This window comes from Triticum urartu, chromosome 4A, assembly GCF_056163025.1.
Source record: "Triticum urartu cultivar PI428250 chromosome 4A, HENAU_Tu73, whole genome shotgun sequence".
NCBI lineage: Eukaryota > Viridiplantae > Streptophyta > Magnoliopsida > Poales > Poaceae > Triticum > Triticum urartu.
Window position 1 is genome coordinate 423937867 of NC_141876.1, and position 22693 is coordinate 423960559.

At 40.9% G+C, this 22693-nt stretch overlaps 1 protein-coding gene across 3 annotated transcripts; it reads right to left on the minus strand.

Moving 5' to 3' along the window:
* Positions 1-1629: 1629 nt before the first annotated feature.
* Positions 1630-22638, minus strand: LOC125551884 (haloacid dehalogenase-like hydrolase family protein). 3 transcript variants are annotated; one of them, XM_048715271.2, is made up of 28 exons: positions 22128-22637; positions 20612-20712; positions 20469-20525; positions 20299-20393; positions 19790-19889; positions 18455-18513; positions 17526-17653; positions 17110-17233; positions 16758-16845; positions 15188-15266; positions 14739-14799; positions 14548-14623; positions 13126-13236; positions 12420-12515; positions 11449-11571; positions 10541-10738; positions 10239-10340; positions 9865-9929; positions 8543-8636; positions 7330-7487; positions 6679-6728; positions 6477-6598; positions 6196-6303; positions 3855-3947; positions 3617-3653; positions 3289-3536; positions 2387-2539; positions 1630-1983 (listed from the first exon to the last, which is right to left on the minus strand). In XM_048715271.2, exons 1-28 carry the CDS (start codon positions 22504-22506, stop codon positions 1816-1818), a joined length of 3273 nt encoding a protein of 1090 aa, XP_048571228.1. In that variant the 5' UTR covers positions 22507-22637; the 3' UTR covers positions 1630-1815. The 3 variants fall into 3 exon arrangements, with proteins under 3 accessions (XP_048571228.1, XP_048571227.1, XP_048571229.1); XM_048715270.2 differs by having other exon boundaries at positions 17110-17242; XM_048715272.2 differs by lacking the exons at positions 1630-1983; positions 2387-2539; positions 3289-3536; positions 3617-3653; positions 3855-3947 and adding an exon at positions 4477-4751 and having other exon boundaries at positions 17110-17242; positions 22128-22638.
* Positions 22639-22693: the final 55 nt, after the last annotated feature.

The window sequence follows — 22693 nt, forward strand, 5'->3', positions numbered from 1 at the left end:
GCGAGAGTCACGGTCATGCCTCTCAGAAACGAAAAAAAATGTGTTTTCTAGTTTTTTTTCCTTCCACGGGAGTCACGATTTTGCTTCCACAAGAGGCACGGGTATGATTCGCGAGAGGCACGGGCGTGCATCTTTCAAAAAGGAAAAAAAAACCATGCTCTTGGTTTGGTTTTTTCACCCGGCTTTTTCATCTGGTTTTTTTCATGAAAAAAAAGTTTGTCAAAACCTATCAAAATGGAATCTAGTTTTAAAGATCTCAACGCGAGGAATCCAATGATGAAAACGGTTCGAGATTTGGACGCACGGTTTAAAAGATAAAATGTTTTGAATAAACGAATTTATGAAAAAAGGAAAAACTCCCAGGTTGCAACAAGTGGCGTGCTGCATGTGCACCACTTGTCACAACCTAGAAAATGGAGTGTTCTTTGCAACGAGTACTCCTTAATTAATGATTTCGCTGACTTGCTACCAACAGCCCGCGATAACACTGCTCGTCAGGCAACATGATGGCCTCAAACACATGCTGCTTTGCAAATGACAGTCATAAGGCTCTTCAAACACATGGCATCTAATGGGCCCTGGACGTATGCAAGCGGACGGCATCCGCTTGTCTGCCAACTACTTTTTGCTTCGAGGACGATTGCGGAGAGTCCCCAGCGTCCGCTTGCATCCCTACCTGGACGTGCCATAACAATTTAACAATCTGACTGACAGTCGGCCGTGTCTGTCCGAGCCCCACAAAGATTAACAAGCCTTGAGAAGTTAGATTTCAAGTCTGCACAAAGTCCGTTTGGACGTTTGGTAGACTTTTGAGAAACAGGTGGTGAATGGCGGAGGAGGTCAACAAGACGTGTCAGTTAATGACTTATCAATCCTCTGAATTCAGATTCACCGCCGGGGACTCGTCTCTCCACGATTAAGAACTTGATGGAATCCCTCCCTCCCACGCTCTTGAACTGGTGCTGCTTGCAATCTAATCCTATTGATATCTTCACAGGAGAATAATGGTCATGGTACAAGTCTACAAGATGAATTGATTAAGAAGCTATAGCGGCCATGATAAGCAATATCACAAATTGATGGAGCTATCAACTAACATACTTATATGTTTGACAGGAAGGGGCCATGACAGCTGATATTGTTCTTCATGTCGCTCCTAACAAACAAAACTGACAGGAGGTACATAACGTCTGGATCGGTCCAAACTGAATGATAGGTTGACATGTCTAAATTTTGTATTCATGGACATCAACACCGTTTGTGTGTCTTCATTTATTTATTTTATCTTATTTTATTGGACTTCTCAACACCCTTTCTCTATGTTGATATCCAAACTTGAGATTCTTGATGAGACACGTCTCAACTCCCTAATTGGATAACCAATCAAATGATTGCCCCTAGATGCCCATGTGCAAGACTAATAATAAATCAGTTAAATGAAACAAAAATTTCCGATCCCCGAGAGCTTTTGTGCAAAGAAAAAAGGTGAGGTTCACACATTTATCCTCCTTTCAAAACACATGCACGCCACTACAATGCATGCTGAACTCGGTTTGTTCAGTGCAAAGCAAATAATCATCAGTGATTTGGATAAAGATGATTCTCGTTGGATGACAAATGGACTCCATATGGGTGTTCAAACAATCAACGGACAGGCAATATTATATAACTAATCACGTTTGATGTCCCGCCAGCCACGGGGATATGAGTGGAGCAAGGGTGAGTCTGCATGTCAGCCCACAACATAGACTAGAGACAAAATCAGAGTCAGGACAAGAATGCACGGTACGCAACCACCCTGGATCTAACTATACCTTATAAGTTCTTACCAGCAGCCATTAACTGCGAACTACCTGAATTATCTCTCGGCACCACAGTATAGGCTAGAGTAATTGGTGCAGGACTGGGTACCCCCTCTTGGAATTTGACATCAAAAGCCACAGATTGGTAAAGACAAACTTCGTCTTCTTTGCAGTAGTAAACCTGAAAATTCGAATACAAAATGCTCAAAACATGATCTTAGAAAAGAATAGTTCCTTTACTTCGGCTATGTGCTTGCACCAAAAGTGCAACCCATGTCACAAAAGTGCAACACCAGGATACCTCCATTGAATAAAAATGAGCACCACGTCACATGATCTAAAGATATCAATGATGCAAAAGGAATTCTTGTGTCCTAAATCAGTGACGTATCCACATAGATTCGAGATGATTCTATGCATGTGCCCTGTATTGGACCATCTTTATAGAAAATATAATGTACTGCTGTAGTGTTTGCTAGAAGATCATGCGGTACTATCACTGAGTGGAAAAGATCAGTGTGATGTTCACCGATGATCCAAGAAATTAAACAGAACTATTGTTTGAAGGTTTAATATATCTCTACCTTGCAGTTGATCCTTCCTGTTGATGATGATGATGATGATGTTCTTTTGAACTTGAGTGACGCCTGCCCATCTGAGTTTAGAGATCCATTCACTGGCTCGATCTCAATTGCATTAGCTGGTTCTGTTTCCACATCAAATTTGCTGCGTGCTTCCTGATTCTCAGAGGTAAAAAAAGAAAGAAGATTTAGTCTACTGAAAACAAGCAAATTTATCATCTGAAGCAGCTCCTGTTGACAGAGCTGTTTCAAGAAATGTTTACTAAAACACTGAACTGACATTTAACCCAAATATACTTCATGATAGTAATCGCATGTAACATGTTAGATCTGATTAACTGTTATCCCTGTTCGTATCTTACTGTCCTAGACTTCATACATGAATCAGGTACCTTCATCCGTTTTGGAAAAAAAAGGTACCTTCAGGTTTCCAGTCCAGCTAAGCTGTATGAAACATATCGCACAAGCCTTTTAACAAGACCATTTCTTTGAAAACAGAAGTGCTTGTACAGAATATGGAGGTTGCAAGCATGAACCTTAAAGCATCAAGACAAAACAAACATGTTGTAGGCAGTACAGAGATGAGATGCTGTCACACAATCAAATGAAGAATGCTGCTAATTTTGAATTTGTACCACACTATAATGTGTACAGTTTCACAAAACTCTACATTTGTTGTATAAACTATCACAGAACTCCACACTAAGATAGCTTCACGAAATTCCACATTTAGGGAGGCAAGGTATCACAAAATTCCACATTTTAGATTTTAACAGCGGTCTGACAGGTGCCCACCTGTGAAACTCTTATAAATAGCAAACGACCTTCAGCAACTATAAATGACTATCATGCACCATCTACGAGAAACTATGATGCAAAAGATAAAATCCTGAGAAGATTTGGACCTTTGAGAAATGGTAACCATCAGGAACTGAGATTGCAAGAGACACATATCCTTCCATTGAGGAACCACCATCAACATTAATAACATTTGTGTCTGCTGATAACCGTCGTCTTAGGCGTCTCAACGCCTTCGGTTTTGGTGATGGCGGCTGCACTCCAGTCAAATCTAGTGTGCGCACCTCAGCACCTCTCTCATTCAAAACTATAGATCTGATTGCACTGTTGTTTGTATCTGCTACAAGAAATCTTCCTACAAGATATCAGAAGCACAAGCATTATCCTCAGTTAACCTAAAAGAGAAATAATATAGAAAATAAAATAAAGTATTACCTTCTCCAACTTCAACAAGTCCAGCTGGCTCAGATAGCTGCATCAGCCAATTCAAAACATTTGTGTCATAAAGCGCTTCATAGACAATATTTCTTTTCACAGATAGTAACATAAAGAATACTCCATCAACCTATGGTTAAACTAGTATAGAATGCTGATTACGGTGGTATTTTTAATTAATAAGCATCGCATATCAAAGTAAATGCAGACAATAGAGATTGGTCGAGTGATCACTCACTTGAGCTGACAAGGCATCATCATCCTTGTATCCTGCACGTCCGGTACCAGCAATCGTTGTAACTTTTTTTGTGACAGGATCTAACTTTTTTATCTGCAGTTTCATAAGAGAACATGAAAATAATAGCGGATCTTGCAGCAAAACAATAGTGGTTGAAAGAGGCAAAAGAATCAGGGCATATTGTGTGCAGTAGGTACAAGAGGTGTAATAGTGCACTAGAGGCACAATTACCATCTCTAATGGCCATGAAAGTTTTGAAGAAATTCATCTTCCGTAGCACAAAATTCCGTATCTAAATTCGTCCACACACCCGAGTGAATAGTGGCAAATTCAAATTTAGTGTGAATAATAGCTTTTGGTACTATTAAGTACTCGCAACAGGATTCATATTTTTGTTTCTCGTTGAGTGTGTGGATTGAATTTATATTTAGAATTTTGTGGATGGATGCTCTTTGTATCGATGTTGTCCATTTTCTTTTTCAATTTATGACCAGAGCTAATTTAGCCTTCAGTACAATAGTACATCCAGCCACATGCAAAGTTGGTGAAGGATTAGGCATATGTCCATCTATTTCCAGTTATGTACCCCATGAAAAAGCCTGTGTATATTTATAGAACCAACCTGTGTAGTTTGCTGCTATGAAGTTTTACTCATGCATTCTGTTTCCTGTATGCTTTTTGGGGGCATATTGCTTGTGCTAAGGGGCAACCCATGTCCAGTCACATGCTGGTAAGATGATTAGGCATAATTACTCTGCATGGCATCTAACTGAGATCCAGATTGCACCAACTTGAGTTCTATGAGCAAACCGAGCAATTGACAAGTCCTGTGGTTACTTATTTGATGGAAAAAACCTGAGTTATGTTCCCTTGGGAGGTGTCCCTTGATGAGTAAAGCTGTAGACAACATTCAGGTTTGCAATCACTCATTTATTAATCAACTGACGGAAAAGCTAACTGGTGACCGTTTGCTGGGAGAGCATGGCATTTCATACGTTTTTCCTGGCAGTTTTAGTTGTATCGGGGGTGGTAGTTTCTTTCACAACAACACGGCATTTTCTGGGAGGATGGCAGTTTTGAGCCTTCATTCCAGAAAATGACATGCTCTTCTGAAGAAACTGACACCCCCTGACAAACTAAAACTGCCATCAAAACGTTCGCAAATGCCACCCCCTCCCAGCGAACGGTCGCAGATAAGAGGGTCCTTAATCAACTGGATCTGGTATTTGGTAAAGAAGACTCTACTTTAGTCATGGCTCTATGAAGCATTCTAGCACACTACTAAAAAAGAAACAAGTCCATTCTAGATCGTCGAAGATGGGAGGCGCGCAACCTGGCCTGGGGCTCTCCAGGGGTGGGAAAGGAGGTGCCTATCCGCCCGTTCCTTTGGTGATCGGTGGCCACAGGCCTGGTGCGGGGGCGGGTTAGGAGCCATGGATGCCAGGGCAGCAGCCCTGGAGGGCAGGCTTCACGGTTGGCTCTCCAGCAAGCAACGCTGAGGCAGGTGTTGGCGGCGAGCTTCGGTCATGTGGGTGGCGAGGTGTATGGTGTGGTCCTGGCAAAGTTGTCGCCGGCAGTGGTGGCATAGCCCTGATCTAGATCTGGACTTCTGGAGTTCTCAACACGTCGGGTGCCCCTGCATCGGGGTGGGTCTTTAGCCTTTTCACGGTGTGGTGGGTAGGGGCGTTGTCAAGCAAAAGCTTTGTGCCTTGGCGTCCGCGGTGGCCATGCCTGCGCATGTCGTGTTCCTCTTGGGGAACCGCCTTGGTCCCTTCCCTCAACACTCAGGGTGAAAACTTTGTCCGCTTCAGCAGGCGCGGCGGCGGCACGTGGCATCGGTACCTTCTTGGAGGCGTCGTCATTGAGTGTGGGTGGTTATCGGTTGTGTCGGCATTACTCCTGTGCCTCTACAGGACAGCACTCTGGCAGTGTCTGGTTGTGCACTCTTGTGCTGTTTTTGAGTCTTCGTGTGGTGTGTCGTGTTTTCTTTTCTGATCAGCTTCTGAGGGCTTCCTCAGCACCATGTATCATTTGGCCTTGTGCTTTATATATAAAGCGGGGCGAAAGCCTAATCCGAGTAGATCCATTTGCACAAAGGCAGCCAAGAACAATTTACAGCTGGCTCCTTGTGGTGGCAAAAGTTTCCGATTACCGCTGAGTCGTGGGTGAAATAAAAACTATATACACTTAAACTTTCCACAATATTATAAATATGTATTTACTATTTAGTGATCAGAACTGGTCAGAATTTCTGAGAATCCTCCAAATCTCAACTGTGATTATGCAAATTTTGTTTCTTGGATGCAAATTCACATGATAGTGTCAAAAGATGATTGATTACCTTGTGATTATAAGAATCTGCAACATATATTTGATTATCGCTAGCATAGACAACACCCAAGGGATGCTGGAGTAGCACATCCCAGCCAGTCCCATCATGATCGCCAAACTGAACAGGAGGGAACATAATTACCTCTTAATAGGATAAATTTAGAAAATTATAACAGAACAAAGTAAATATGACTTAAAATGCTTGACCAGGTCAGTGCTCCACCAATAAACCATAACATCTTTCAGTATACATCTTTTGGTACCGAGAGAGAGAGAAGGTGAGAGAAATACCCTAAACAAATTATCTGGAAAATTTGGATCTCCCCCAGCAAGCCATCTTGACCCCCCTGACTTCATATTAACAGCTCGAATGGAACTGCTTTCACTATCAGCAACAAATAACTCCCGCAATTCTGCGTGGGTAACTCCATACAAATCAGGGCTCTGTGGCCTCAGATAAAAAGTAGTAATGTGGTAATCACACAAAATATACCAGGATCCAATGAAATCCCAGATGGCTGCGCAAACGATGTGTTGGTGGGGCTGCAACATGAAACAACTAATTAAGAAATCGTAGCGTGTACATCAAAGGACCAAAAGACTGCAGCAGCCAGATGGGAAACTTCTAATTATCAGTGTGAATAGGCCCAAGTTGGTAATGTAGTTAGTAAATCAACAATGCATATGGAAACCTTGTTGTTAGTTGTCACCCAGCATAGATGTGAACCCAAGGTAGCACAACATAGGGTAAAAGGTTTCAAACCAAAGAATAGTTATACACTGATACAAAGCACGACTATAACCTGAAAGGTTGTTCAGTTCTAACACTCATTGAAATTACAGAAACCATAAACACAAGGCTGCAAGTTATTGTCTACAAACATGTCAAGTGCACAACGAGTTCCTGACTTCCTCAGGAGACACAATAGAAAAAAGCTGCCATACTCATTCATCTAATAGTCATACGGATCCATTTATCATGTAATCTCCCAGTGAGACATAATTAAATAAATTGTTAGAACAATCAGATAACAGCAGTCATTGTTAAATAACCACAGCTACAAATTACATGCTTTGGCACTGTGCGCCCATAGAGATGCCAGCTTACAAACTACTTTCCTGGCTGAAAGGGAAACACGATTACCTTGAACCATTCAGATTTTTTTCGGAGCCATTACCACTGAAAACTTCAGTTACACTATTAAGGGTGTTGTGTTTCCAGATTTGATGTTGTCCCGCCATCGCAATGTACACGGTCTCCTCCGAGGGAGCATAGCAGACATCCCATGGTGAATTTAGAACCTAGAATAACACTTCCAAATCAGGCTAACTGCCTTCTACAAACATCAAGTTTGATAATTAACTTCCATAAATAGTGTTAAGCTAATCAATAAAATGCCCCACAGATGAAATAATGCTAAATTATATGACCGCCCGTATTTTGAAATTATGGAGTTATAGTTTCTCAAACTATCCATAATATAAGCATCAGGTCATCAGGCTTTACATCACCCCATCAATCAACACTTTTAATAGAATATCTTCAGATGATCTGATAATGTATGCATGTGTATTCTAACATTTAAAATCACTGCAATGCGGATGGTTCTCAGCACATGTCATCCTCATGTTGGAAATGGATCGCCCGGTTGTGCACATTGGCAATGACTAACATTTATCAGTTCATATTCGAGGTGCAGGTATCTTAAAACAAAAAGGTAGCTGTAAAATGGTAGGCACCATTTTCGCCTAATGCTCTACTCTATGCATGAACAAACATAAACACAAACACATCAAATATCACAATTTCAGGGTGTGACAGGATAGGGAACTGTTTTAGTTTTTGCCTCAGAATAGTGTTTTCTGGATAATCTGGAGCATAATGGGTGGATAGGATAGGAGACTGTAGATTTTATCTTTAACATAGATCTCAGGACTGCGGTAATACAGGTGCACAACACTACAATAAATCCCAGTCTACAAAGCTGGACCTTAGACGGCAGTCAAGATGAGCTAGTGACAAGCAGCTAGCACCCAAGAGCAGAAAAGAACACACCACCCGCCAGGGTATGGCAGATATTTGTTGCTAACTATCTCTGCTTCAGCTCATGTGCGGATTAAGGATTAGAATTGAGCAGTATAATCTCTCTGGTCTGAGCATAGGAGTCAACCAAGTGATCAACGTTCTGTTTGACTACAGAAACTGCAAGTGGAAGCGTGCAACTAGTATAATCAAGGTGAACAGAACAGAAATGGCAGCAGTAAAAATATTGTCATTGCAGTTGCATGCAAAATAATCCATATTCAGTTTCATGATTCCAATAAAAATACATGTTAAAAAGAACGTGGAAGCATACCTGACTAGTTCCTCGGCCTCCTCCTTCGTAGTCGGAACCTTTGGTCCCATTTCCAGCTAGTGTTCTGACAGTCTCATTAACAAAATCAACCTCTCTGGATAAGGATAAAAAGGCATTCATGTCAATAAAAGCAATACTTTGGAATATAAGAATTATCTGCGGACATGGTTAACCATGCTGATTGACTGTGTAATCAATATAAGATATCGCTAGAAAAGAACAAGCAGCAGAACTAGTTAATCTTCCGCAGCAATAACAATCTTCCAACAGCCAGGGGAGAGGGGAGATGATCCCGGCCGGTGCAGAGTAGGGAGAAGGAGAAATCATAGGTGGGTGAAGAGGTCTATACAAAATCTCTAATGCATGTAGAAATAACAACGGGCAATATGCTTGCTCAATGCAGAGTTTTATGGAAATTTTCCTACAAAAGAACTACTACTCCCTCCGTCCGGTGAAGAGTGTACATTTGGCTTTAAAATTTGTCCACAAAAGAGTGCACTTCTATCTTTTCAATGCACTTTAAAGTAGAAAAAAATGTTTCTCTCTCATCACACCATAATCAAGACCAATAATATTCTACACATGGTCTCCTTAATTTCTACATGCACTTAGCTCATTGGGGTTTGGGTAATTAAAGAGGAGAGAAATGGTGGCTTGCACCTTTCCAATGCATTTTTTACTCCACTCCATAATTTGTCCTAAAATTTCTATATGTACACTTTTCACCTGATGGAGGGACTACATGACATTAGGCTACCTTCGCCCATTACAGCCGCCACTAACACCATTTGCTTTTCTCCCCTGCAATTCTTTTTTGCTCTTTCTTGGGTCTTATTATCCTCCGTTGCCGCTGCTGAGAGAGCGATTGCCATGTCTTTGTTCTCTATCTATTTCTTTTGCTCTGAACAGAAGGTAGGGCCTGCCTCCCATTGCCCTCTCTGAGTAAGGCTAAATGGTCCCACACAAAGCTACTCTTCAAAGATAAAATTAAGGTATAAAGACCATGTCATGCAGAGAAGGGTTTTGGCATTTTGGGCAATAGCACAAAATACAGATCAACTAACAGTAGCCAACTAACATTTGTGACTGGTAGCAGTGGCAGATGGAAGGTATCACTTTCACGACTTCAAGGGTATGAAAGGAGCAGTTATTTGGTGGAAATTCAATGATTTGAAACTTATTCGATGGCATATAAGGATATTTTCCCTTTAAAATAAGCCATAAGTGTACATTAACAAGTAACTTTTCATGTTACCACTGAATGGCTACCCCCCGGAAAATATGAACTGAGCATCCTAACTTAAGTCAGTGGGAGTACTCACCGCAGTGCATGGTTCTCAGTGTCCGCTACATATAGGATATTCTTTTTGAAATTGTATGCAAGACCCTGAAAATTCATCGCAAGAGACATGAGATCATTACATAAAAATGCATAACAAAAGCAAGTTCAATTCAATGAAACATGTATTGTTTTCTTCAGAAACACATGAAGGGAAAGCTGATCTTGATAGCTTAGCCTCCTGCCAAAACAAACATCAGTTTTGAAGGGCGTTGAAATGCCCTCTGTTCACATTCAGCAGAGATATTGCATCTCCAGATCTTTGCTCTAGTAAAGCCATGGTACCACCAATCCAGTACCCAGCAGCTGTAAGAGCAGAATTTTATTGCAAGGACACAACATAGCCATGTTCCTTACTTGAGGGCGATTAAACGAGGCAGTATCAAATTGACCATCAAGTAGTCCTTCTTCCGAACTTCCAACTTGGCATATAAATTCCCCGTCCAGGTTAGTGACCACCTTAAGTTTCAGAAATGGGGATAGAACAAACAGCTCAGTACACTCTTAAGATAAAGTAGGCTTCATATGTGAAATAAATTTGCCAAATAATGTTAATGACATATTGTTTTCTAAGGTGTATATTAATTAAGGAGAAATATGTTTATTACAATCGTAGCAACTGAGAAATAGATACTCAATGTAAAAGGACAAATACTCACAATTCGATTGTGGTTACTGTCTGATATAAATAATCGATTGTTCTGTACATCAATTGCAAGTTTCCCAGGAAACTTTAGTGGTGAAGTTATTAATCGACTATCCCTGTCCTTCTCCAACGCCAAGGGGAGGGAATTATTCTGTAGTAATTTCCTTTCATCATAAAACTCAAGTGCTGCACCAACTACGTCATCAAGGTCCTGGAGAGAACATGGTTAGAAACGATTGACAGGACATTGGCATATGAACAGCCACACTGAAATAATCCAGCATGGCTTGTTCCTGGAAATGATTTTACATTTGATTAGATAGACTCACTGTATGGAGAAACCTAAAAAAGACATGCATTTGAAAGGGTATGCAGATAAGTGCATATATGAGGGTAGATGTTTCTTCGCGCGCGGGGGGAATGGAAGCAACAACTGATCTTATTTTTCTTAATGGTAGTGAAGAGCTTTGGAAGAGAAGCACTTCCTCCATTCCAAAATAAGTGTCGTGGTAAGAAAGTACAGAGTGAGTATTACTATACTAACATAGGCAAAACATCAGCGAACAACACTGATTAAACACACTCCGTCTTCATATTATGCTCAGCAATATGCACATTTCAAGTTTATTTGGGGGTTGAGATTGGTATGGCAGACAGCATAGCATATTTGCTGGTATATCACAGATAGCAGTTGAAAATCAACACACAACATCAAGAGTTGGTAAATGTTTATTTGCTTGGTTCTAAATATAGAATTAAGTTTTTGAAACCATGCTCCTTGCTAATGCTTCAACTCTTCAAAATGCATTTAAATATTTTTTGTAGGGTTAAAGCATGCAAAAATAGATAGCTTATACATGAGAATATTAACACACGACTTAGGACTTGAGTCTCATCTTTGGGAAAGATGTCCATCAATACCTTTCTGTGGCCTTCGCCTGATATTTGTGCTAGAACCTTTCCATTGGGCGCGACAACCACAAACGTCGGCCAAGAGTTCACCCCCAGTTCTCTCCACAAGTACATGTCACCGTCATTTACAACCTTTGATGAAAAGGTGGAGGGTCAAATAAGTTACATAGTGCGCAAACACACGGTCCCACGTGCGCACACAAAAAACACATGATAGTCACTCCAGGAAGAAGTAAATACAATGGCAAGAGACTGACTGAGAAAAGTGATATTTGTTTTAGAGAACACACATGAGGACATATATTCTTGCATAAACAGATAGTCTCGTGTACAACAAAGTACTGAACAGAAAAATAAGTGCAACTGCCAACAGCAAGGTTGCCTGACAAAATACTAACAGGACATCTACAAACTAAACAACTAATCCTGAACAATAATGATATGCGCATGTACCGGTAATAGAAATGCATGGAAACGAACGAGATGCAAAAGGGGAAATTTGGGGAAAATGGATATTTGCCACCACAAATCTCAATGACATGTGACCGAAGGGACCAGATGTCAGTCAGGCATCAGTGGCAACTCATTCTTTGAAGTGGCCAATATCCAACTTTTCCTTTCAAAATACTCGGCACATTTTTTTTCTCTTGATCACTCACCCCAGTGTGTGTTATTTTATATTAGAAGAAAGCGTTGAAATGAAGGTAGGTCTTACAACAGAAAAACAACCTGAAAAAACAGAAAACTAAAAAAACAAAAGCAGGCTAAAGCTACAAGAAGAAACAGAAGAACTAAGAACCGATGCCAAAAGCCCAAAAGCCCAAAACCAAAACTGTGCAGCTAGCATACTGCTGTGTACATATAAAATTTAAAGAAATAAACGAGTACTTGTCCAAAGTGAGACTGCAAATTGAGCACGTGAAGGCACTTGAATGATGCTCTCCAGTTGAACATTTCAAGAGTTATGGCTGTTGCCTTACTGGATGAGTAACGTTGTAGCGCAGGACAGCACTGCGGATGGCTTCAAGATCTTTTTCATTGTCAAATTTGGCAGAATGAACACCAACAACAGTGAACTGCACACAGTCAAGCAACATGTAAATATCTGATACATCCATCTTCCAACTTATCAAGGTCTTTAAGTGACAAAAAAACACTTAAAACTTAATTGCATCATGATCAGCTAAGCAGTAAGGTGTCATGAGTTGTGCCGATAATAATGCCAGAGCAGGTGTGACAAATTTTCAGATAATACATACGCGCAAGTACAACGTTAGAAATAAGGAACACCAGATAACAGTAGCTGCATGAGGAGAGGGCTGTACTAACAACTTCACGAGTTAACACTTTTATGGTAGCGAACTCTAATACAGTGCAGTTTACAACTCAATCAGAAGACCTACAGTATGAAATTATAGGAAGCCTTTCAGTTTCAAAACTAATGATTACGATGTGATCAAAGTACTGAAAATAGCAAGGTGAACCAAAAAGCGGCAAATTTCTGATAATAGATAACATAAAGAGTATACATGTCAAGGCTCACATCACCCAAATACCAAAGTTGCTGTGTTAGAAATCATATCAGGATTCACAGCTTCTAAAACCTGCACTTCTGTATTACGACCTGAACTAGTAATCTAAATATCATTTCTTGCGCAACATGTGAAGACAAAAGCAGAAGCTCACAGGTTTATCTTTATACTTCTTCTCTATAAACTCCAGGTCTGGCAAGACATGCATGCAGTTGATGCAGCAGTATGTCCAAAAATCCAACACGACTACTCTTCCTTTTAAATCCTGCATTTTGCATAGGAATTATTTCAATATTATTGTCGCAGTTCCAGAGGCCTAAACCCCATGGTAGGAAAATAATTTATCGTGTTTAAAGAAAAATGAAATTAACTCATCTGAAACAGATGCCTTATCTGGAGCAAGAGGAAGGAATGCTACCACTAACAGTAACTACAACAAGTTGACTAAGTACAGATAAGTCTATTGCTTACAGCAAAACTGACACTTGAGTCAGTCAAACTGCAGCTAGATTGAAGATTTTGTATCCAAATTAATACACATCTCTCATTTCTACAACCCTTTTAGTTCTGTAGGTGCATAAGATCTTAAAACATACTGGGGCTGCAGAAACTATCTGAAAGACTACTGCTAAGATGACAAGCATAAATAGTCAAGGTTCCCCGGATAGGACACATCGCTGCAATTCCATACTGAAAAATTACACTCGTCAAGAAAAAAAATGTTAAATTTTTCATCACGGTGAAGTGCCAAACATATGTTTCGCTGCAATTGGTTCTGTTGGCAGTGTCCCTAGCAAACATGTTATGATGTTCAGCAAGTTTTACACAACTGTCAGTAATCTTTAATCAATTGTTTGCTCACCAAAATTGCATATGCACCAAAGTTTGAACATCATCAATGGAGCTTTCTGACCTTGAATAGGCGTATATTGGTTTAACTTTTTTTTCATGGCAGATTAGAGAAACTCAGATTGACATTACTGCCTATCTTAACCCAGCTATTTGGCAGATACTCCCTCCGTTCCAAATTACTCGTCGTGGTTTTAGTTCAAATTTGAACTAAAACCACGACGAGTAAATTGGAATGGAGGGAGTAGTTCGCAAGCTGTGACTTTGTGGTACGCAATATTAGGATTTCTAACTATAACTGAAGAGACATTAAAGATTGCAATAGCATGTCAACAGTTACCAAGGTATATTTGTTTGGACCTGTGACTGAAAGAGCAAATATCCTGTAACAGACTTGACACTTTCGCAAATGAAGTATATATTGTAATCCCAGGTTTCTAACAAACAGGTCCAGACACGACATTGTCACTGGCAATATAACTGACAATCAGACCACAGAAACAAGCTGTTTGCTCCAAATCCATTCCACCCCTTTCATGTTTTGCATTTATGTTTCATATTCAATTGGATAAAGAATTATAGCCAAACATGTGACAATGTGAGTAGGTGATATTTAGATAAAGACTACCATGAAAACTGAAAGATCCAATAGGAGAAAATCTGGAACATGTGGTACTGTAGCAAAGTTGCAGCTACTGAGAATAACCTAAAATGGGTTCAAAATTACTCTTCCAAACTGAAGTGGGGCTGTATTCAACCAGTCGAGCTTTCTTGGGAACTCAGGTACGTAAGTGGCAGAGCCCCTATAGAAAATTTTGGAAGTGTGTAAGCGTTACTTTAAACATGTTCAGCCATGAAGCACATTCTAGCATTACAGGCCTGGAAAATTGAAGAATATGCAGGTAGCCAGTTACCTACCCAGTTTCAAAATCAGCTAAATACTTCTTTATTTGCTGAACTCTTGATGACAGTGATTCTCCTACAAAAACAGCGCAGAGAGATCAACATAACATAGCAACAGATTTCCCAGTTGCAAGAGAAAGATGAGACCAAATCAACAGCTAGTTTTTGGATCTAACGTCTTCCAAGCTAGTTTCGATCATATTTCTACGTGCTGCAAAAAAACATTGGATTTGCTACAGTAAAAGCTGGCATGACCAGTCTAACTGCCTAAGATGACACCATGATGTTATGTGAGATGGGGTCTGAAACTACTTGAGAGCAAATCTGGCGTAATAGCTCATGGTCTTATTTTTGTCAAAGTTGACTAGGTTCATCAGTTATACTTGAACGAGACTTCAAAGTACTTTCTTTAATCACTAATGGACTTGCAAATCCCATATGTGGTTGAATATTTGTGTGCTTACCTTCATTAGTTGCAAAAATTGAACTGTTCCCACCCGTAAGAAAATTAAGCAGACCTTTAGGAGATGCGAACTGCATTGCCTGAATAAATTAAACGAAACCGACAAATTAATCAAAAAGAAACACTTCCTGCCTGAAAGAATTTACTCATGGCAAGTGTACAATTGTGCACAATGAAGCAGAAACTTCAAGATGCAGCATAAACTGTAGAAATTGATATGGAAGAAATAGAACTGCAATATGAATCAGTGCTTCCTTCATATGGATCAACAAAACTGTTGTTATTTTACTACTAGAAACTTTGGAATGGACCCTCGACCCAGAAGCCAACACCACAAATCTATTAGGTTTATTCGACTAGTGTTAGCCATTGACATGCAAGGCAACGTTGCTAAACCTACTAAATCCCCGGCAGCGGGAGGAGAGGCCATCGATCGGATCCAGGAGAGTACCTCGTGTCACACCGTGCAGAAAATGGAGGAGCCGGTGAGGTGCGCCACCGTCTTCTCAGACTGGTAGCAAAGCACACAACTTGCCTGTTGCAGACCACGCCGAGCTAGCCTCTCAGTGGTCCAGCAGTGATCCTGGCAGGCGAGCACATGAAGAACTTGGCCCTAAGGGGACACCAAGATTTCCAGTTTGAGCTTCAGGAGCTCAAACCGACCACCCTGAAGTAAGGAATCGTAGCAGCTCTTAAACGTGTACTGGCCGTCGAGCGTCCAATGCCACAGAAGGACATCCGGCGAATTAGATAGCTGCACCCTGCGCACCAACCACCAGACCTGGACCTACTGCCACAAGGCTAGGGGGTTCAAATCCTCCCTGATGCCCGTGATCCAGCGATCGTCGGGCAAGGCATCTTGGACGGTTCGGCGTTTCTGGTGCACCCTAAGACCAAAAGCAGGAGATCAGGTGTAATCTGCAAAATGGTTCTACCGTCAAGCCAGCAATCCTCCCAGAAGAGGGTGGAGCCCCATCACCAACCGATGAATGCCCATCTTGGTGGATGCAGCAAACACCTCCCGCTAATCCTAGGAAAATTGCAAGTCCAAACCCCTCCAAGGGCGGAGTGGGTCAATGTGCATCCTCCACAGCCAATGAACCATGAGGCTGACCGCCGCCCTAAGTCCGGAGCACCCAAGCCTCCAGTCTGAGGGACTGGCACACCCTATAACAACTAACGTAACAGTGGGCGCCCTGCTCATCCAGAACCCTGCAAGGTTTTGTCGACCTGCTTCTGCACCTCCTTGTACATGCTTAGGACCAACAACTAGTGTAGAGGCATGGTGGCCAGGACCGACTTGACCAGGGTGAGGCGCTACGGCTTCGTCATCACGGATATACACAAATTAAATCAAGACAGAAAAGCATGAAACAAGGTAAGTAGTTGGATGTGATAGTGAAAGTAGTGTTTTCATTATTTCAAAGAGAACAGAAAATGCATACTATTTTCAGCTATATTTAGAGCCCTTAAACATATTTGCTGACGGCAAAAAGAAGGGTAAAATGTGACTCAGAACTTCTACAACAACGACTGAGGACAGGTGGCAGTGTACTAGTATACAATAGTACCTTCCAATTTCCGATTGTAAAGAAAAGACATGAAAAAGCTATTCCAAGACTTCCATATCTTAATATATCCCGACGAGAACCCAACAACCTGCAGAATTTCTTCTCTGGATGTCAATCAATTATGTGTTAAGTATAGTTACTATGAACTGCATTTCTCTGAACATGCGAAAGACCATTCTATTGAGGATAGTGAATAACCCCTATGGGAATTCTATAACGAGACAGATTCAGTGTAAAATGTGCATTCCTAGAAAAAGATTTCAAATAAGCTGCAAGTTAAGTACTTGCAGATAATAGCAAAGCTTAGCTTCTACAAATAAGCACTAAGCTTCTTTGCAGAAACAGACCTTACCCTTGGTCTTTCGAACTTGAAGAGTTTGTATTCTCAACAGATTCAGCATTAGTTGCTCCATTCAGAATTTCAGGAGAAGCATTTCCTAAGGAACTAATATTCTCGGTATTTTCTGTCCGTTCATCTGCATCAACTTTCTTTTAATCAGTACTAAGTACACTGATACAACAACAACAAATAGCGTTCCGGGGTCAATGAAACAGAAAATTGGCATATGACAAAGTTCCTGCATGGACCAATTCAAGAAACCCAACGAATACCATTAAGATTCAAGAAAACCACACAGGATATTATTCATTGAAGTTGATAGAACAAAACAAGTGAATTTTGCGCACAAGATACACAGGTTTTTCTTTCCGGTTTCTCCTACAAGAGATGTATTATTAAAGTAAATCGATTATGCATGAACTACATACTGTGGTAAGCATTAGAACCACCATACAGGATGTCATTAATTGAAATATCTCCAATGTCTTTTCTGATGAACACAGGACTGGCTTGTTGTAATGCATCTTCATCTAGAGAAGTCGTCACAGCAATACATCTGCAAGATGTGTAACCAGAACAACTATTTAATGTAATAAAAATTTCACATTGGTGCATCTGCACAGTTAAACTGAAATTGCATCACATATTTGAATTGCATGGGTTCACGGGCACACTGAAAACAAATAGTACCAACTAAGATATGGTGATCATTACAGGCAAATCTCTTTTTTGTAAGAATAACACAAGTGATTCATGACTATAGAATCAATATTTACTGGTCAAATGCCACACGGCTCATGGAAATAATTGATAGAACAGAGTAGCTACTTTGGATGTCAAGAAAGACCATCTGACTCATTAATTGCCTTATGAGAAAATAAGGCTTCAAAGAACTTAAGCACCGCTATCATTGTCAGGGTGGTCATGTAATGCTGCATATATGAGGGCATGTACAAAGGAATGCCATCAGCTGTCTATAAGAGATGCCACATCCCACATATGATCTTTTATAAGGTTGAAAAAAGAGAACGCGTATAGAGAATGAGGCCCTCTGTTTGCCCATATTCTCATAGACAGCTTACATATGCATTTCGTATGTCATACACGCACTATCTGTATCACCCGCCCACAACGTGTGGCACTACATATAGAGCACTTATAGACAGATCATTGTACATTTGTCTCTGATTTACGTTATAGATGATATGAATCATACAATAGTAATATTAGTACATGCCAGCATTTATGCAAGTCCATGGTAAAAGATTTACTACAATTGACTAAAAATATTCGGATTTGTGCAGTATGACCAAAATAAGCCAGACAATAAACAGAGGGATAAGAACGCAATACAGACCGTATTTCCGCAGCTTTTGCAGCTTGAACTCCAGCAAGCGCATCTTCTATCACGATGCACTGGTACAATATCACATATTCAAAACTTCATATGCAAAGTAAATGAAAAACTACAGAAGGGGTATACCAAGTATTTAAGAACTAAAATCTCAAAAGTAGGATGGTTACTTGCATATCGAACAAGCATTTATTCATTGTAAATTTGGAACAAGCACACCAATAGGACACAAAGCAGCACATACCAACACTAGTGGCATCAACCACGCGACCATAATAACAAGAAAAAATCAATGAAAACTATCCTAACCTAAGACCAAAACAAGAGAACAAAATTATCAAATCCTGCTAAGTGTGCCAGGGGGTCTTGTATGCAGTGGCAGGAGGCAAAGCCCCTTAGCCCTGGCCAGGGAACAGAACTGTCAAATACTGCGATACTAATGCTAAAAATAGAAGCATATTCAGCCTTCCCCAGTTCATACAATGAATAGAGCAGCTCGTAGTGACGAAACTCTCCACATAAGAGTGAAAACCAAGTGGTGGAACAGCATTCAACATTAGATTTAACCCCTTCTGCCTTGCCTCCGGGCATGTACCAACTAAACATCCCAGTTATCATTCGTCACGTCCAATTACCCAAAACTATCCACACTTAAGCCACAGAAGTATATAATTATGGCCACAAGTAGTGAATTGCCTGATGATGATTCAAGCGGCCACTTAGGAAAATGGCTATGTGATGTACATGGACGACTTTGTAGTATTAAACTATAACTTCTCTTTGTTATCTAAAAATACAAAAAAGCTACGGAACAACAAAACTTAACAAAACTAGGGTGTTAGCAGTGGCGAATCTAGCATGACAATGGAGGGTAGGCTTTAAACATCAAGTTAGTAAGCCTAATTAGCAAATGCATTGCAATTGTTGCATGTAAAACACCAGAATATACTTGTCAAGTGATGTGGTTAGCTGAAATAGGATTTTGGAGGGTAGGCTTAAGCCTATTGACCCCCCCCCCCACCCCTAGTGGAATCGTCACTGGGCATTAGGGAGGGAAAAGGAGGATTAGAAGAAAAAGTAAATATAATTCTAGCATTCTGCTCCTGTGTTTTTGATCTAGGATATCCATATACCAAGAGGTTTATTTATGATCTCCATAGAAATCCATCTACTGACAAATCTCCATGTAAGCAGCAATGGATATAGATCAGCATGGTTGCAGATTTACCAAAGTCACTCGATTGAACCCGGCATGTATATATTTTCCACAGCCAGAAGACCACAATTTTTTTAACGCATCATAAAAGGGTTGTGCATGTGATTTGCAAGATAAATTACCTCATCTGTGTCAACACCTAAGTTCTTAGATGCTGCAAGGAATATGTCTGGAGCAGGCTTTAAATTTTCAAAAGCATCAGCGGAAACAATAGCATCAAATCTGAAATTTGGAAAAGGTTCATCAACACCAAGTAGCAAATGTACGAAAGGATAAAAATGAATTCAATTGTCAATCTTCAGATTTATCTGAAGTCAGTAAAAACTGTTCAGAGCAAGTTTAAAATAGCCTTGGTCATACTTGCTGCAGACTATGATTTACACTTTCCAAATTAAATGAAGCTCTAAAGTGGTAAAGCAATTGATGCATTAACCAATAAAGAAATTGAAATCATGAAATTCTAGGATGCAAGGAAAATTTTGAAAATTTATAGGCTCAGCTCTACTGAGGCAGTACCAACATAGTAGCAACAAAAAATTCAGTGTCATTGCTCTAATACAATTATGAGATTCAAAACTCGATAGAAGTTTATGAACATGGTCTTGGAATTCAAATAAAAGGAGACACTTACAGCGATACAGGCAAACCAGCAGCCGCCAGATTTGCGTCAACCTTAACCCTATCAGCGCTAGATGCAACAGCGACCTTCAGACCTGCGTTTTTGCACTATACTGACAAAGCAATAATCACTTCCTAAAACCATTAGGCTAACACAAATCTGAATTCAAGCACTGCAAATACCTCCATGATGAGTTCCAGAGCCCCTGGGAACCCAATTCCAGAATTTGGTTTAGCATACTGCAGAAAAGAACATAATATTTTAGCATGGTGCAATCAAACTGAAATGGAGAATAGACGAAAAAGATTGCACAGCAAATTTAAACCTTGTCAAGGTATATCTCAAAAAAGCGCTTCTTGGCGCTTTCAGTACTGAAATCTTTCACTCCTTTCACCCTGGCAACACCTCCAAGGAAATTGGCCTCACCTAAATCATTTTTATCCACATTGGAAGGAAGCAAAAAAGATGAAGCTGATAATAACTCCTTTATTGTACAACTCAGATCATGCAAAAAAGTAACGAGAGAATAAAATGTACATAATTAAATGCTTGATAATTAGTATCATGTCCACCAATGCAGGGATAGGTGAAACATTTAGGACCCTGATAAGTGCCACACGTGTGGCACGAACACATGGCAACTCCGAACGTTTTTTATGGCAAGTTTAGTGACGCGGGGATGGCAACTTTAATTGTCAAGCATGGCAACTTCTTTTCAGATGGCAAGTTTCAGTTTTTGTGTGTGTGTGTGTGTGTGGGGGGGGGGGGGGGGGGGGGGGGTTGTTTTTACATTTCAGATGGCAACTTTAGTTGTAAAAACATCAGGGCCGAAGTGCTTCGTGCCACACGCGTGGCACTTATCATTTGGGAACATTTATGCTTATAGCTAGACATAACATACTCCTATGACTACGCTGATGCAACAGTACCTTTTTAGTTCATTAAATGATTATACAGGCACTGACAGAATCTTATTGTTTTAAAACTAGTAGAAAAACAATTTGCAAGGGATTATGGTTACTGCCAAATAAGCATATAACAAATTAGTGAAAAGCTGATAAATCACTTCCACATTGGAAACAAAAAAAAACTGATAACAATTCCTTTATTACACGACTCAGATCATGCAAAAAAGTAACGAGAGAAGAGAAGGTACGTGATTAAATGTTTGATACTCCCTCCGTCCAGGTGTGTTGGGTGCCTAAGAGAATCTAGAATTCCCAAGAGTGAAAGGCACAATCTAATATCATGTGCTCCAATGCAGGGATAGGTAAAACATTTATGCTTATAGCTAGAGATAACATACTCTCATGAGTATTCTGATGCGACAGTACTTTTTTGGTTCAGTAAATGGCTATCTGGTAGTGACAGAATGTTATTGTTTTAAAACTAGAAAACTAATTTGTGAGGGATTATGGTTACTGTCAAACAAGCATATAATCAATTAGTGGTCAATGAAATTACCAAGGAATCACAATGATCCATGGTCTGAGCATACAGACTGCCAACTTACACAAATTAGAAAACTTAAGAAGCACAGAACTTGGTTCGAGCATACTGTTCAATTACTCTGCGAAGTGGTGTACAATGTACTATCAAGCCAACTAGTACAGATACACAGGAAAAAACAATACTGTAGGTCATTAGGTCATAGTTTTAAAAGCAATATTTTTAGGTCATAATGTGCATACAATATTTGTAGTTCAGATTACACGCAACCTAATAACGTAGGGGGCGCAGAAATTTAAGGTATACGAGCATATAGGATGGGATGGTCGTTAGAAATCGCGCGAACTGCATTTCCGATCTGACAGTACTAGTAGCACAGAGAGATAAGTCACCTGTGCCCGTGAAGGGGATGAAGTCATCCACGGTGACGTCGACGCCCATCTCGGCGAAGACGTCCACGGCGGCGCGACGCGACGGCTCCTCGCTGTTGCAGAGCACGCCGTCCATGTCGAACAGCACGGCCGAGACCTTCCCCCATGCCCCCGGCACCGCCTCGGTCTCCGACGAAGAAGGCGCTGGGGCGGAGGCGGAGGCGGCGACGACGGGACGTCGCCCCCGGCGAGGGAGTTGCGGGGTGGCGGCGGCGGTGGCCCGAGATAGGGCTTTCGGTAGAAGTAGAGGGCGGAGCGGTGGCGCCGGGGAGGCGAGCGGGTAGTGCCGAGAGGTGAGGAGGCTGTGGAAGCTTCTAGAAGGCACGATTTGCCGCGCCATGGTAGCCGTCGGGGACCGCGAGCTCGGGAGTAGTGGGAGGCAGGGACGGTTTATGTGGCGGGGCGGCCACGGCGAACGAGCGGGTGGATATCTGGCCCTAAACGTGGTCGTCCTTTGCTGCGGTCTCTGCTTGGCCGGTGCGACCTTATCTTGGAATGATCCACACAAAATGGAAGAGGGAAAATGA